This window comes from Colobus angolensis, unplaced genomic scaffold, assembly GCF_000951035.1.
Source record: "Colobus angolensis palliatus isolate OR3802 unplaced genomic scaffold, Cang.pa_1.0 Scaffold396, whole genome shotgun sequence".
NCBI lineage: Eukaryota > Metazoa > Chordata > Mammalia > Primates > Cercopithecidae > Colobus > Colobus angolensis.
The window spans coordinates 2086284-2102503 of NW_012117332.1; the positions used below are offsets into that span (position 1 = coordinate 2086284).

Here is a 16220-nt window from a genome sequence, read left to right on the forward strand (position 1 = left end):
TCTGTGTGTGTGTGTGTGTGTGTATGTGTATGTTTACCTGTGAGTCTTTTTCTGAAGTATGTTTTCTTTAATAATTACAGCTAAATTCATTAATTTTTAAAAGGTGAAGATAGATTGCAAGGATGTTTATCCTTCAAAGAATAGTAAATCCCTTATCTTGGAAAATGCATTCACTTCTTTTTAGCCAGTGTACAAATAAGCACTGGTATCTGATTCCTGTAGCAGTAGCTGGGAGTCCAGAAAGGCAGACACTGCTTAGAAAGAGGCTCGGGCAGGCCGACACTGGAACAGATGCGTGATTTCCTGTCCGTGGTTGACTTAGGGTCATGCAGACAGTACTGCTGCTTCTGGGCCATGTGAAAACTTGCACTCACTTGACACGCTTTCATCTTAAGCTTTGTGTTAGCATCCTCGATGAACATCCTGGCTAGGAGGACTCTTCTGAGGAAAATTGAAAGAAGAGACCAGAGCTACCACCATGATCTGTGACTACCTGTTTTCATTCAGTAATTTCAGGATTTGTTACTCACTGCTTTGCCAACACTTTGAGAAAGGCTGTGGCTCACAGACTAATGGGGGGCAGATAAAGTGGGGCAGATCAAAGAGGCCACCGTTCGATCGTTTCCACTGTTGCCTGGGTGCCTCTGAGGCGACAGGCGTCCGAGAAGGGTGTTTTTAGATGTGTGCTGCCTGCTGCATCCAAAAGGATCTGAGGCCATCAAGGTAAACTGAAAAAAACGTGGTTAATTAAGAGTGAAACCCAAATATGACCAGAGAAAACAAAGATAACACTACCTGGTTCTAAATTTGTCTTAGAAGTTCGAAGCACCAAGAGCAGAAAGACAACTGTAGAATGTTACAGGTTTGAGTTCTTAGTGAAAGGGAAGCATACAAATTCATCTCTCGCAATAGAATTTTTATGTGATTTAACTCAGGCAGGAATTTACCACATAGATCTTTTTATAATGAGCAGTATTTTTCATTGTGATCTTATAAAAAACATAAAAATTCTTTTTTTGTTATGTTAGCATCCTATAAAATTTGAGCCCAAAGTGCAAATGTAGGTGCAGTAGTTGCAAGCATTTCTCTGGTGGGCGGGCAGAGCTGTGAGATCTGTGGAAATTGCTGTGATGGTGTTGATTCCTAGTGAGGCAGCTTTTATTAATGTGCATTATCAACTGCCATGGGATTATAATGACAAAGTAGAATTTCATTCATAATGTTTACTGTTTGCTACATAATCTTAAGTTGCCAAAAATTTACTTGGACACTCAAGTTATGTGTGGGTTAATCCAAGTATTTAATGCTGGTGGCTCAATCTGAAAAAAGGAAAAACTTAAAAAGAAAATGTGATTTACTTTCATTTATAAATCATGAGAGTCAGATTTCAGTAAATCTCCAAAGACAGTAACTCTCAGTTTGAAAGTATCAAACTTTAAGGTTTGAAAATAATGTAAGTCAAATAAAAGGACATACGTATTTAGCACAGTATGTGTAAAATTTTGGTGGGGGCCTGTTGTCCAATACGGAACAGGGCACCCCATATGAAATGGTGTTTGTCAGAGTTTAAGGAGAGTCTGACACAGTATTTGTTTAAGTTGTGGTAAAATATTGACCCAGTATGTTTTTATTTCTCTAATTTCTTCTTTAGAGATGTTTCTTTCTGGTGAAAGGGGCAAGAGGAAAAAGAAATGTTCAAAACAGTTTTTATTTTGTCAACATCAGTAATGCCTTTCAAAATTACATTTGCCAATATTGTATTTTTAAGATAATTTTTGTTGTTAATCGGTCAATAGAATTTAAATATAAGTCTGTATCTTCCTTTCATTTATAATTTTGGTCTTTTAAAAATGACTTAGAAGTCCTATTGATTTCCTTTTGTTTTGTTTTGAAAGTTACTTTGTTTTTAACAAATTCAAGTCAAAAAGCCCCACAAAGCACCATGTCTTCCTATTTCAAACCAGGTGTTCACTGTTTCCAAAGAGCTGGTCCCTCGGGTGCTCTCCAAGGTGGTGGAAGCAGTTTCTGAAGAGCTCGGCCGACTGATGCAGTGTGTCTCCTCCTTCAGCAGAAACGGAGCTTTACAGGTAACAGAATCGTTCAGTTTCATATTGAACTTCTGCTGTTATTTATACCATATAAAATGTCTTTAGTCATCAGTCTTATGACATAAGACAGGCTTCTAATGGATCTATGATTGAAGAAGTTCATATCCTTTCTTGCATAAGCCATACCCATGAAGCATTGTCTGCAAGTTTCAGAGTTTCTGTTTCTTTACAGTAGAGCAAGACCTTAAAGACTTCTGAAAAAATATCTGAATGCAGAATCCTTCAAAAGTCTTGTGATTTTTATTTTTATTTTCCAACTATCTTCATGGCATTCAGTTCCACAGGAAATTTTTAACAACTTGCTTTTAATAAGTCTTTTGAAAGCATTCAGTGCAGTTTGCATAGAAACAACAAATAACTGTCTCTTGTGTTTAAATTATATAATGATAAATGCCATAAACACCAGTTGACTTTGGCACGCACGTAACCAGCTGGTAGCTGCTGAGGCGTGCGTGCAGATGGAAGCGTGCGCTTCTGGCCACGTGGTAGTGAGATTCAAAAAGCAGTGTCGTTCCTCTTCTAGTCATGGCTGAGGAAGCTCCTGTCAGGCCAGCCCTCCACAGATAACAACTATAAACTTGAATATCAAAAAATAAAAATGTTTTTAATTTTGAAAACATCCCTGAAAATACCAGAGAACGACCATTGGTGGGCAGATTCTAGAGGAAATGGCACCTGGGTGAATTTCTTACTTCTTATGGATTTTAACCTAAAGGCAGGTCCAGGAGTGCCTAAAACTCCAATACAAAACGTGTTTTCTGGCTTGAAAAACAGGCTTTGGAGCAGCCACAACTACAGGTAGGTGAGGGGCATCCCAGAGAGGGGTCTCACCATGTGCGTGGTCAGACTGCCCTCCAGCCAGCCCAGCTGAGGCTAGAAGAACTGAAGGAAGAATTGGACTGCTGCCCAAGAGCCAAGAGTTCTTAGCTGGAGTCCAAATAAGTTAATTGCTTGCTAAAACAAACAAATAAAAAATCAGCAGTCCTTAGAGATATATTACAGAATCCAGAGTCTCCACAGCGTAACACTGAGTGTCCGGGATCCACATTTAATTGAGTTAAAATGTAATTGAAATGCACAAATAAGCAGGAAAACATGACTGATTCCTAATACAAAAAATGATCACCTGAAGCCAACCTTAAGCTGACCAGGTATTGGAATTAGCAGGCAAGGATTTTCACACCGCTGCATCAGATGATGTAAAGGAAGCTGTGCTCCTCTTGAATCAGTAGGTGGGAAATCTCGGCAGAGAAAAACCCTAAAACAGGAACTAAATGGAATTTCTGGAATGGAAAAACACAGTAGATAAATTTTTAAAAATCTACTAGATGATAATAATAGAATAATAGAATTTTTAAACAGTCAGTTAACTTGCAAACCAATAGAAATTATCCAGTGTGGACAACAGAAATAAGGATAATTGGGGAAAAAAATAAGCAGAGCTCCAGGGATCCATGGGACAATTCAAAATATCCAGCAGGCATTTAATTAGGTTGTCAAAAGCATAAGAATGACCAGGCAGCCACATGGAAGGATGAACAACATCGTTAGCTAGCAGGGAGATGAAAACACTACAATACAATGCCATTACGCGTCCGTCAGGATAAAAATGAAAGACTGACTGTACCAAGTGTTGGCAAGAATGTGGTGGACTGGAGCTCTCACGTCGCTGAGAATGTGATCTAGTGCAGCTACTTTGGGGAAAGCTCTTGCATTTTCTTTTCAAGCTAAGCGTACACATACGCACCCTGTGACCCAGCTATTCCGATCCCAGTTACTTAAGCAAGTGAACTGAAAACATTTTCAGTTTCGTATGTGTTGTATAAATAGGTTACAAAACATATTTATAAGAACGTTCACCATGGGTTTGAGACGAGCCTGGGCAACATAGTAAGACCTTGTCTCTACAAAAAAAAAAAAAAAAAAAGTTTTAATTATCCAGGTGTGATGCTGTGTGCGTGTGTCTGTGTACACAGACACATGTGGTCCCAGCTGCTTGGGAGGCTAAGGTGGGAAGCTTGCTTGAGCCTAGGAAGTCGAGGCTGTAGTGAACTGTGATCGTGCTGCTGCACTCCAGACTGGGCGACGGAGTGACACCCTTTCTCAAAAAAATAAGAGTGTTCGTCGTCATTTTATCGTAATCAAAAACTGAAAACAACCCAGGCGTCCATCAGTACAGTAAATAAACTGTAATATATTCATACAATCAAATACTATTCCACATTAATGAGAACAAATTACTGATACAATGCAGTGAATCCCAGAAGCATTACGCCGAATGAAGGGATCCTTACACAGACACATGCGTATACTGTATAGTTTTCATTTACATGAAGTTGTAGAACAGAGAAAACTAACTGTGATGAAGAACTCAGAACAGCGGCTTCCTCTGGGTGGTGGGGGTTCCTAGGGTGGGGCCTTGGGGATCGTCACAGGGTGCTAGTTCTGTATTGTGGTCTGGGTTTGCATCACACAGGTGTATACGTCAGTCAGAACTCATCAGATGCCACACTTTGAGATTTGTCCATTGTGTGTAGTATGTACATTCTAAGTATAAAAGAACAAAACTGGTGCAGAGAGTCCACTGCAGTGAATGGTATGCGCCCTGAAGTGGATCAGAGCTGTGGGACTGAGTGGCGGATGGAAGCCGTGTGGTCTTGTGAGGCTGTGTTATTGGGAGAGCCTGTGAGTAAACAGGCGTTCACTGTAAAGTTCTTTCCAAGTCTCCATATGTTTGAAATTTGTTCAAAATAAAATACATATTTGGGAAAAAGAAGAGCAGAGAGCACTTGTTAATTTGGTTAGGGGAAAATCTGTTACAAAAGCTTCTGCTGTATTTCCATTTGCCGCCAGTTTTCTCTGAAAATGGATTGATCAGATCTTTGATGTGATAGTTTAAGTTGAAAGGTCGTGGTTATTATAATAGTTCCATCACGGGATCAGTAGTGTAAATTGTGTGATACTACAAATGAATTAACAGGCAGCTGCAGTGGCTACCGGGGGCCTTGCAGTCTTGGGATTTTAACAGGCATCTGCCCTCTCTACACCTTACCTCTGTTACCCGCTTGTCTGACGGCTAAACCACTCTCAGAACCAGCAGGGAGAGGTTGGGAAGTGATCTCAGAATTAGCTGGAAAATTTTTTCACAAACACATGTCCGGAAACTGCTGGCCACCAAACTGTTCCAGCCTCCAGTTTTTGAGACCTCCTTGGGCCTGTACAAACATGTGTATTTTGAAAAAGGCCATTAGTCTAAACTCCCCGCTTCACTCTCCCACCGAGAATGACTGAGAGCCTCCTTCCTTGGGGCCATAACTCTAAGAGGGATAGTGGATTAACCTTGGATAGGCAATTCCCTAAAGTGCCAAACTCCAGAACTGTCCTGAGAGCTCGGTGAAAAGGGGAGTGACGGTTTGGTGATTTTGGCAGATCTTTTAGCATGATGTTTTCTGAATTACAATTTTGTAGGTATTATATAGGTAACCACAGTTTTTATAATTGGCATAACTTATAGGTTAATTAAAACACTCTATGACCTTGATTGAATAAAATTTCTACCAGAAGATTGGTTTTGTAGTAATTTAATCTTTCTCCTAAGATAGTCAGCTGAAAGTTCTACCTTTTTTCCTGGTAGGTCTGTTTTTACCTATGCTAGAATATAAACAAAATAGAGACAGAAATTTTCATACTTTCTAGCATTTGTAACTTTCTAGTTATATACTGTTTTTCAGGCTCCTAAGGGACTGAAAAAATGAAACCAAACAATTGCCTTCCAGACAGAAAAAGGTCACTGAATATCCTGTGTCATATATGTCTGCTTTGATCTAGATGGCTTACAGAATTTCTAATAAACTCTAAAGAGCTGGCTGTGTCTTTTGTCATTGTTTTCTGTTTCGTCCACTCCTTGAGAATAAGGGATATTTCTTTTAAATGTTCTCCTGTGTGTCCCACTCACTGTGGGTACCTACTTCAGAAAATCAAGTGATCATCGTCAGTGGGTCTGCGGGAGCTCCCAGGAAACCTGACTTGTCTGTCAGATCACACTTCTTCGTGCTCGCATACGAGTGAAATCTTGTTAACTTTTTTCTTAAAACTTTTATGAAATATTTCATAGAGCATACGATCTGTCTGCAGTAGAAAAAGAATACACAATTCAGTGATTTTTAGTGTATTCGAAGAGCTGTCCAGTCATCACCATAATCAATTTCAGAACATTTCATCCCAAAAGAAACCCCTGACCCATTAACAGAAAGTCTGATCATTTGCCTCCCATACCCCTTGTCCCTACAGACAGTTGGCTTTCTATCTCTGCGATTTGTCTACTCTGAAAATTTCAACTCAATGGAAGCTGTAGCCTAATGTGTCAGGGTTCATCCATGTTGTAACATGTGCCAGTGCTTCACTCCTTTTTACATATGAGTAATATTCCACTTTAAATACACATTTTATGTGTCCATTCATCAGTTCGTGAGCGTTGGTTTTCTTCCCACTTTTGATTAATATGCAGAATGCTTCTGTGAACACTCCTGTACAAGTTCTCGTGTGGACGTCTGTCTTCATGGCTCGTGGATGCACACCAAGGAGCGGAATTGCTAGTTTGTATGGTTACTCTATAATTAATCCTCTGAGGAGCTGCCAGACTGTTCTCCAAAGTGGCAGCACATTCCTACCAGCAGTTTTTGAGGGTTCCAGTTTCTCTACCTCCTCACCAGTATTTGTTATTGTCTCTCTCATTGATTATGGCCATCCCAGTGGGTGTGAAGTGATGCCTCGTTCTGTGGGGTTGTCTTTTCACATTCTGGATGGTGTCTTTGTAGCACTGGATTTTTAATTTTGATGGAGTCCACTTTGTTTTGTTGTTGTTGTTTATACTTTCGGCATGATTTCTAAGAAGGGTTTCCCAGCCTCAGGTCACAAAGATTTACGCTGGGTTTCTTCTGATCGTTTCATAATTTTATCTCTTACATTTAGATCTGTGATTGGTGTTGAGTTAATGTTTGTGTTAAGGAAAGGATTCAGCTTCGTTCTTCTGCATGTGGATATCCAGTTGCCCAGGCACCATTTGTTGAAGAGACTGTTCTTTCCCCGCTGAGTGGTCTTGGCACCCCTGTTGAATAGCAGTTGACCACGAATATAAGGGTATACAGTATATAAATATATTTCAGCTTTGTGGTACGTTTGAAGTCAGACAGTGTGAGGCCTCTAAATGTGTTCCTCTTTTTTAAGATTGTTTTGGCTGTTCTGAGTGCCTTGCATTTCCTTATGAATTTTAGAATCAGCTTGCCAGAAAAAAATAAAAGCAGCTGTGATTTTAATAGAGATTGCGTTGAATCCGTAGAGCATAGTTTAGTTTTTGAGATGAAGGCAGTGTGCCTGGAAGGGCATAGGTGTCAGGAAGCCAGGCCACATCCTCACCTCTGTGGGGCACAGGCCCTTTCAGGGCAGTGTTTCAGAGTGTCTTTCCTCTTGCAAGACTGAAGAAAAATTGGTGGTTAGAGGGTAAATACAGATGGCTGGAAAATCATGACACAGTCTGTGCTTTTCATACTGAGATATCTAGTTCCCTGCCCTCACAGTCATCCTTGACTACAAGTTAATTTTCAGTCAACGAACATTTTGTGGTAGCAGATTTCTTCGGACTGTTTTAGAAACTCTGCTCATGACTGGCAGTCACTGCGGTGGTGTTACACCAAGCCCTGTCCTGCGACAAGCAGGCTGGGGACCCCTCACCTCAGTACTTGTTTATATTTGATAATATAAATTTTCCTGTTGTCACTTTGTCTTTTTCTCATTTTCAGGCAAGACTTGAAATCTGTGCTTTGAGAGACACTGTGGCTGTTTACCTGACACCCGAAAGCAAGTGAGTTGCAGTGTTCTTTAGTTCTGAGTGCTCTGTTAAAAATACAGATTGTCTTACTAGTGAATTCTGTCCTCTGTAAAGATGACTGATCAGAGCACATGCTCATCAATTTGTGACGTGATCAAGTTTATGTCAAGGCCACTTCTTTGTAACGCAATGTAAAGGAAAGGGGTTTAATACAATTTTGTTTTTCATTTACTACTGACAAATAAATCTTAGTCTTAAAAATAATACATCAGAGTGTGACATACTTCTTAAAGCAAAAGAGGATAAGAACTGAGTCTTAGTCTATTCATAGCAGACTCTGAAGGACAGCTCGAGTGCTGTAAATATCAGTATGAGGAAGCCTTGTGGTTTCTCTGCAAAATTTTGTAGTGGAAATTTGATGATAATTTTTAGCTGTTTTGAATGAAAGTCAGGATTTCCTACCATTGAAATTTCAGTAGGTGAAGTGAAACAGAACTACTGTTTGCCTGTGCAAGGTTGTTTACTACACGGGCAGCATTACCTAGGAAATACTGGGTGATATGTTGATGTCCCCGAGAGGCCAAGTAGTATGCAAATGGAATGGTTGAGGACACTGTAATATGCTTACTCACTCATTCCCAGCATCTGATAACATGGCTTGCTGTCATTCTTACTGTCAGCTTTGCAATTGAAAAGACTTTTCCATTTTTTCCTAACACATGAAGTTAGCCTTTCATTCCCGTCGTCGCAGCTCACCAGAAGCCATTTCTAGCCTCCAGGTTCATTGTTCAGCCACAGCTTTTCCCAGCCATCGTTTGTCTGCACAACATGCTAACAGGATGGAAAGCACCCGGCCTGCTCTTTCTTCCTGCTGACTTAGTTTTATAGAGTATAAGGTACTCATCTGTAGAGGAAGATTAAAATATTCTAGGCAAGCTTTTGAGGGGATTAAATGAGAAAATATGCCAAGTCACTGTTTAATTTTCAGTACCCTGCCAATAACAGGTGGTATAATGTTTATCATTATTGTCCTACTGTCAAAACAATTCCATCACTTTTCTTTGAATTAATCAAAAAGAGGCTCATAAGAAACAAGCTGATGGTGGAGGTAGAGGCAGTGGCTTCCACAGCAGGAAAGAGCCTACTGAATGTGGGGAGGGACCTGAGTGCACCCAGCCACCCGGCCCAGCCCCCACCGCGCCCTCCCGGGAGCAGCTGGAGATGCCCAGCACCAGGTTTTATGACTCTGTTAGAACTTTTCAGTCTGCCTCTCTGTTGCTGTGACACTTGCCCCTGATTTGAGGAATACTGCTGAAAAACGTACTTCCTGGTAGATTGAGGAGGATGTTTTTACAATATAGAAGTAACGACCCCCTAAAGTCAAGAATAATTACATTTATTTCTTCACCTTAACCAATCATAAAAGAAGAGATAAAAGTTAAGAACTGTTCCTTTGTGAATGGTACAGGTTATTCCCAAACAGTCTCCCCATGATGCTTTTCATTTGGTTTGGTAATTTTTCTAATACTTGCTCCTTGTAAAAGCTAAACATCCCGAAGTTGTCTTTTTAAAAATTCTTTCCTTTTACCTTCGTGTAAGGAAATCATGTTGAATTTTTAAAGCATCTCTATAACTCTCCATTTTTCAACAAGTTGTAAGTAGGCTGTATTTAAATATTACAAGACATTGGCTGCAGATCAGGCCCCGTGCGTGCCAAATACTGTGAACACCCCGCTGTGTGTCATCTTTCATTTCTTAGTTTCTTTCCTTTCTTACCAGTTACTCCATCTGCAGTTGTTTGTTTTGAAAAGACTCCTTTTAAATTAAACATGTGCACATTAAGCTCTCCTCTGTCACCAGTAGCATCCTCTAAAAGAAGATCTGTTTTTCCTTTAGCTTTTCAAGTTGCGTTTCATTTCCTACTTGAGCTTTTCTGGCCCTGCTGCTACAAAGCCTCCACCTGGTAGCTACACCTTCACTTTTACTTTTACTTTTTCTGTTGTTTTTCACTTTTACTTTTTCTCGTATTTCCTTGCTTCACTGGCTTTTATCGGCTTCTCAATAATTAAGGGATGCTTAAGAATTTGTCAGCAGTTCTCCTGTGCAAGGCTTCAACTTCAGTGTGGTTGTTTCTGTTCCAGGTCAAGTTTTAAGCAGGCCTTGGAAGCCCTGCCCCAGCTCTCCAGTGGAGCAGATAAAAAGTAAGTCCTGTGTGCTGTTCTCAGGAGCCAGTTGCATGTGCCCAGCAAGGTTTTGTTACGTAAAGTACCTTTTAAAAAGGAATAATAGTGATTTGGATTCTAGAAAGAGCAGAATCCAAATAAGAATCCGAATAAGAGCCGTTAGTAGGTACATCTCGTCACTGTCACTTGCATGTCTTCCAAGTGACAGAATAAGGTAAGACCTTTCTTCTGGGTTGAGGATAATTTAGAAGTTGGCTTTCATTTCAAGTGACTGGTACAGAAAATGTCTTAAGAAAGCTCACTATGACTTATTCAGTAAACTGTATTAGTAGCATATATCCTTAAGAAGTAATGGAAAAAAGAAGACCGCACAGTAAAATGCAGGAGTCAGTGATTTTTTTGTCTTTGAGTAACTCAGTAGTGTTCATTTTGTGTTCTATAAAATATAAAATGTTATGAAAGAGTAGATGTGCACATACGGCATCATAAAGTTTTATATATACGTATATATTTCGTTAGACCACACTGATGATCTCAACCTGACTTCAAACTTTACTACTCATAGAACAGGAAACAGACCTAAGAGAAAATCTAGGCCAGGTAAATTTCACAAATATCCAGGCTCCCCCGCACTGAGGCAGCAGAAACTCTGCAGTAGCTCCTTTACCACGCCCTCCACACGTGGCTGCCTGTCCATGGACAGGCTTGTGTGGTGCACTGACTGTGAAATGCTGGCACCGTGAATGCAGAGCAGACTCAGTGCAGGGCAGAGAGAGCGCATGGGCTGGGCGATGGGGGGAAGCTGTCACATCACAGAGTGGGCAGCAGACCAGCCCTTCCACCCTGCAGTCCCCGCATCGCCCCTGCTGTGCACGTCCCACGTGGGCACATGGCGGCTGTGCGGACAGTGCTGCTGCTTTCGCTCACTAACTTCCAGCCTCTATTTGAATTGGTTCCAAACCCTGTTCATTTCTTTAAAATAAATATGATAAAAGATTAAATAACAGTCACGGTTACATTTCATATGTGGAACAGGGCTCAAAAGGTAGTGTGTTCAAGTCAAGAACAATACACACCCTGAAGTAGACCCTGGTCAGGACTGTATTTTAGGTTTGCTGTGGGAGTAGTATTCTAATATTGAACGTTGTTAAACCGTGAAATAGTCTCTTGACCTCAGTACTGTTAAACCCACTTCTTGGTTGCTTCATCCAAACCAGGAAAACTCCAAAATCCTTTCTAGCTTTAAAATTAGATGACTAGGGCCAGGCTTGTGGCTCATGCCTGTAATTCCAGCACTTTGGGAGTCCTAGGTGGGCAGATCACAACTTCAGGAAATCAAGACTATTCTGGCCAACATGGTAAAACCCCATCTCTACTAAAAATAGGAAAATTAGCCAGGCGTGGTGGCGTGCACCTGTAATTTCAGCTACTCAGGAGACTGGGGCAGGAGAATAGCTTGAACCCCGGGAGCTGGAGGTTGCAGTGAGCCGAGATCGTACCACTGCACTCCAGCCTGGGTGACAAGGGCAAAACTCCATCTCAAAAAAAAGAAAAAGAAAAAGAAATTAGATGACTATATCAAATCAGTTGGGGAAACAGATTGAGATATCAGGTAGCAAAGCGATTTGCCTAGTGGAATTAGCCCTAACCCTGCTTACCCTGGTAATTAACCCACTGCTTTCGCTCCCCACTCACTACTAGCTGTTAAAGACAAAATGCAAAATGAGAGGAAGGGAAAGTCACCAGTGGCTGCTGGGGGATGGGGTTAGGGAAGAGGCTGACTGGAGTGGCAGCAGGGGAGAGGGTGCAGCGGTGCCCCGTGCTGTGGCCTGCTACACTCCGGTGTGGGTTTGCCAATGTTCATAGAACCATTTAACAAAAAGTGAATTTGAAGGTGTGTAAATTATTTTAGAGTTGAATTTCTAAAAAGAATAGGCCCAAGCATCAGTCTGTTTTAGGGAGGAATCTAATTAATCTTGGGAGGGGATAGGAAGGAGATGTTTCTATACAAACATAAATACGTATATCAGTATATCCTATTTGACCAACTTCTTTGATTGATGTGTTTCTTTTGCTGAGTTGAGGATCCACAGATAGAACTTTCCAGCTGCCTTCTCAACACAGCAAGCACAGGCAGAGCGGGGCAGCTGGCTCCCCTGGTGTTTTCTTGTGTTGCTAGGCCACCCCATCTGTCAGGCTGGAAAACAAGTGTCTCCTTCCTCCAGGTTACTGGAAGAGCTCCTGAACAAGTTCAAGAGTAGCATGCACTTGCAGCTCACCTGTTTCCAAGCAGCTTCTTCAACCATGATGAAAACATAAATACCTGCCAAATAAAGGAAGTCCAGGAAAATAACAAGTAATAAGACTGTTCACTTTCTAAGTACCCTAAAGGTATTTGGTGTATTAAACATTGGGTTTGCCATTTCTGTCTCTTTTTTCCTTCCTCTGATTTCGAAAATTGTTGGAATACATTTCAACTAAAATGACCTCATTTGAAATGCCCAAGAAGTATTTGTTTTGCCATTCTTGCTAGATCAGATCCTGTATGACTTTAAAATACATTTTAAAATATACTTTGCATCTCAGCAGAAGGTTGAGTGCAGCAGGAAGAGCTGCTTCTGGAGGGAATGTTCTGGAGTGGCGTGGTACATATTGAAGCATTTCTCAGTGTCCCATTCACGAAAGTGCAGGCAGCTCCCACGACACATGGAGAGACTGATTGATAAGAGGAGATTTGGAAAGTTATATGCAGACATCTTTGGAGCTCTTGCTGTCCTAACCTGTGCAGCTGTGCTTAAAACCCTTAAAATTCAAGCAGATTTTTGGAAAAATTTGTGGTCTCCATTAAAATGAATATTACAACTGGGGTAGATTATTTGTGGTCCAGGTGTCTGTGATTTAACTTGGCATTTCGCTATCTGATTTTTATTTTTCACAGGACTAAGCATTAGCTGTTTTCATTCTCACTCGCTCTTAATTTATGTGCGTCACTTCACATCCACGTGTTGCAGTCCCTGAGGCCCTGTGTGTTGTCTGTGATGGGGTGTGAGTGCCGGTCACGGGGTTACACTCACAGGTGCTGGCGGGGCAGCCACAGACTTCAGGGTCCCCTAAAGGAAAGGCCAGGCTCCCCGTGGACGGCCGACTCCCTGCCCACCGCTGCCCCCTCCTTCAGCAGGTGACTGTCTCTCTGCCATCTCTTACCCGGCGAAGGATCTTGCTCAGTAGCTGGAAGAATGCTGCTCTCACACAGTCTCTTCTCGGAAACTTCAGGATGCTCCTTGGTCACCAGGCAGTGGGAGCTGTAGACTAGCCGCGTGCACTTGCCCCACGTTCACTGCTGACTGGCTTTACTGGAACAGATTCAGGTCACCGTGACTTCTCTCACAGTCAGCCGCCCGCCAGCGTCATCACACTGTTGCATCTGAACACTGAGGAATTCTCTACTTGTAGTCAGCTTGACAGGGTTTTCAAAATTGTCTAAGGTTATTTTAAAGTCTCCTTTTTTAAATGCTAAAATTAATGTCCTCATTAATGCAAGTAATTTTAGAGCACAGTGTAGCCATGTATAGTTTCCATTATTTAAAATAAATAAATGTGTTGGTTCATTTGGTGTATGGGGGAATCATAGTAACTGGAAATGAAAGTTCGATCTTTTACAAATGTGCTTGATAAAGCTGTTAAGAAATACACAGAATATTCTCTTTCCTAAGTCTGTTAACTGTTGTCTATAACTCAACTATGAGCTAAATTTAAAAACTGCGACCATGAATGTTTGTGTTGTTTTAAATATCTAGTGCAGCACATTCAGCCAATAAAGAATCTGCCCCTAATCTAAGTTGTAGTTTGCTTGACATTTTTCTCTGAGTGTCTTTACTTCAACATTTTCATTTGCTGAATAACCTTTTATGTTTCTTCTGTTAACACTCGAAATACTTACGTGCTGGTTAACCCTGTATTGGCAGACACGTTGTCAAAAACCGTTTGTCAGATCCTGCTAATTCTGTTTGTGGGGACTTACCACGTGCGAGGCACACCGTGAAGTGTCTTGTTTAATCCTCACAACAGCCTATGACACATGGGCTAGGTTACTGCCATGTCCATTTAGCATAGGAAGGAATCAGGGCTCAGAGAGAGGTTGGTGACTTCTCTAAGACTGCAAGGAGGATAAGTGGCAGGACTCATGTTCACACTCTGGCTCCGTATGTCCGTGACTTCACCGCTGCTCATCAGTTCCTTCCGGCGGGACGTGCTTTCTGACATCCATCCACCCGGGTCACAGCTCAGAGAAAGTTCATCAATTCCAGAGGCTAATAAACATTAGCAACAAGGGAACCAGTAGTGCTTTTATGGCTCCGAGTGGAAGATAAAGGCATAAAAACCCCATACCCAAATGAGGGAGTTCAAGGACTACTATTCCAACAAGTCAGGGGTGACTTCTTGGAAGAAAGGGGGATTTCAAGAGCTACTTGAGTTACAGAACACTGGTTTAGTGGGTAAGAGGAGACGGATGAATATGAAATAAGTTAGATGAAAGCTGAGAGATAAACCAGGACCTGGAGCAAGTTAACGAGGCAGCTGAGAAAACATTTTAAATGAGGGAGGTGCAGTGTACTTTAATGCTCCGGTGGCATTTCGTTTTTAGCACATCCGTGTTCTTTGTGGGCCGGCATGGCTTCATGTGAGTTAGCTAAGTTGGCCTCACTTGAAATGGTAAAAAGCCATTAGAAATAATTGGTTTTACTAAGACTTTCTATATCAATGTACCATGAAAGTGGCATGTTCTAGAAATGATTTGGGCATTGCAAAACAAGCATCATTGCCTTAGGCCCAGCACTCTGACTCATTCTCCTGTCTCTGTCATCTTTGCATATTGATTTTTTTAAAGGGAAGAAATAGAAAAGATTATATTTTTATTCTGGATTTGGTACAAGGTGGTGGTGTGTGTTTCTGTTTTGATCACATGCTATGGGATATTCTGCTATTAGTTGCATAAGAGTGTTGTGTAATATGTTTTCAGAAAAGTTACAAATTTTAACTAGTTTTTACATCAAGATTAGGTTTCTGAAATAAAGTCAAATATATTTTATGTAATATTCATAAAATATGCATAGACTAAACTTGCATACCTTTTTGTCACTAAACATGTATCTGTTGGTTCTGTTGTAAAGATTTTCGTATAGATTTGTGAACTGCTCTGAAAGGTATATTTAATATATCACACCTCAATTAGAGCAGCAGCTGTAATTATTTCAACTTCGCTGTAAACGCAGGCGGATGTCACTGTACACGGGGCCATTGTGTTTTTTGTGTGCTGATCTCATCTCATTTCTGCTTCCCCACAGGAGGATTGATTGCACTGAGGTTTAGTCCGTCTATGACTGGAAAGCCTTTTGTACTTGCCCAGGTTAAAAACACATAACAATAAACATCTTCTGGACAAGACCTGGGTCTTCGGGTAAATTGTTTGCAGTTTGGCTAATGAAAGGCAATGGGATATCAGTGTCTTTCTCCTGTCTAGGCACATAAGATCCTAGACAAACTGGGCACTTAAGCTTGTCTTGTGCCTTCAACAGTGTTTTACCATGACTGGAACCCATTGGTTTTATTCTCGTGGTCATTGTTGATACTTTCATGGTTGTTATCATTATTATCTCTTCACATGTTTAAAAAAAGATTCTTGTACCACCTGCCTACAAACCCTCTAGCCAGACACAAATCCCTGAGAACCAAGACCACTGCCTAAATTCTAACTATCAAAGAAGGCCCCAGAAGAACTCATCACAGAGTAAGAGGAAAACCTGGAAAGAATGGGGTCATGAGGTCATAGAAATCAAGGGAACAGCAAGTATTACAATAAGAATAAAGAGATTTTCAGCAAGGTTAAATGGTGCAGGTGTCAAAAGAGTAAGTACTGAGAAATGGTTGCTAAACTTAGCATTTAGAAAACCAGAAATGACCCAGTAGAGTGATAAGGAAGGAATCAGAGAAACATAATACTGTGAACCCATGCTCTTAACTCACAAGAACTAACCTCCTCTTTGAAGATCACAGAGTATCCTGGCCTTAAGGACAAAAGTGAAACTATTTTTTTTTTTTTTT

At 41.0% G+C, this 16220-nt stretch overlaps 1 protein-coding gene across 1 annotated transcript in view; it reads left to right on the forward strand.

The window, feature by feature from the left end:
- Positions 1–13966, forward strand: part of EXOC2 (exocyst complex component 2) — a 200465-nt gene extending 186499 nt beyond the window's left edge. Inside the window, exons 26-29 of the mRNA XM_011955129.1 lie at positions 1965–2087; positions 7907–7968; positions 10077–10136; positions 12344–13966. Coding sequence (XP_011810519.1) covers positions 1965–2087; positions 7907–7968; positions 10077–10136; positions 12344–12437 — 339 coding nt within the window. The 3' untranslated portion in view covers positions 12438–13966. The remainder of the gene's footprint in view (positions 1–1964; positions 2088–7906; positions 7969–10076; positions 10137–12343) is intronic.
- The last annotated feature ends 2254 nt before the right edge of the window (positions 13967–16220 follow it).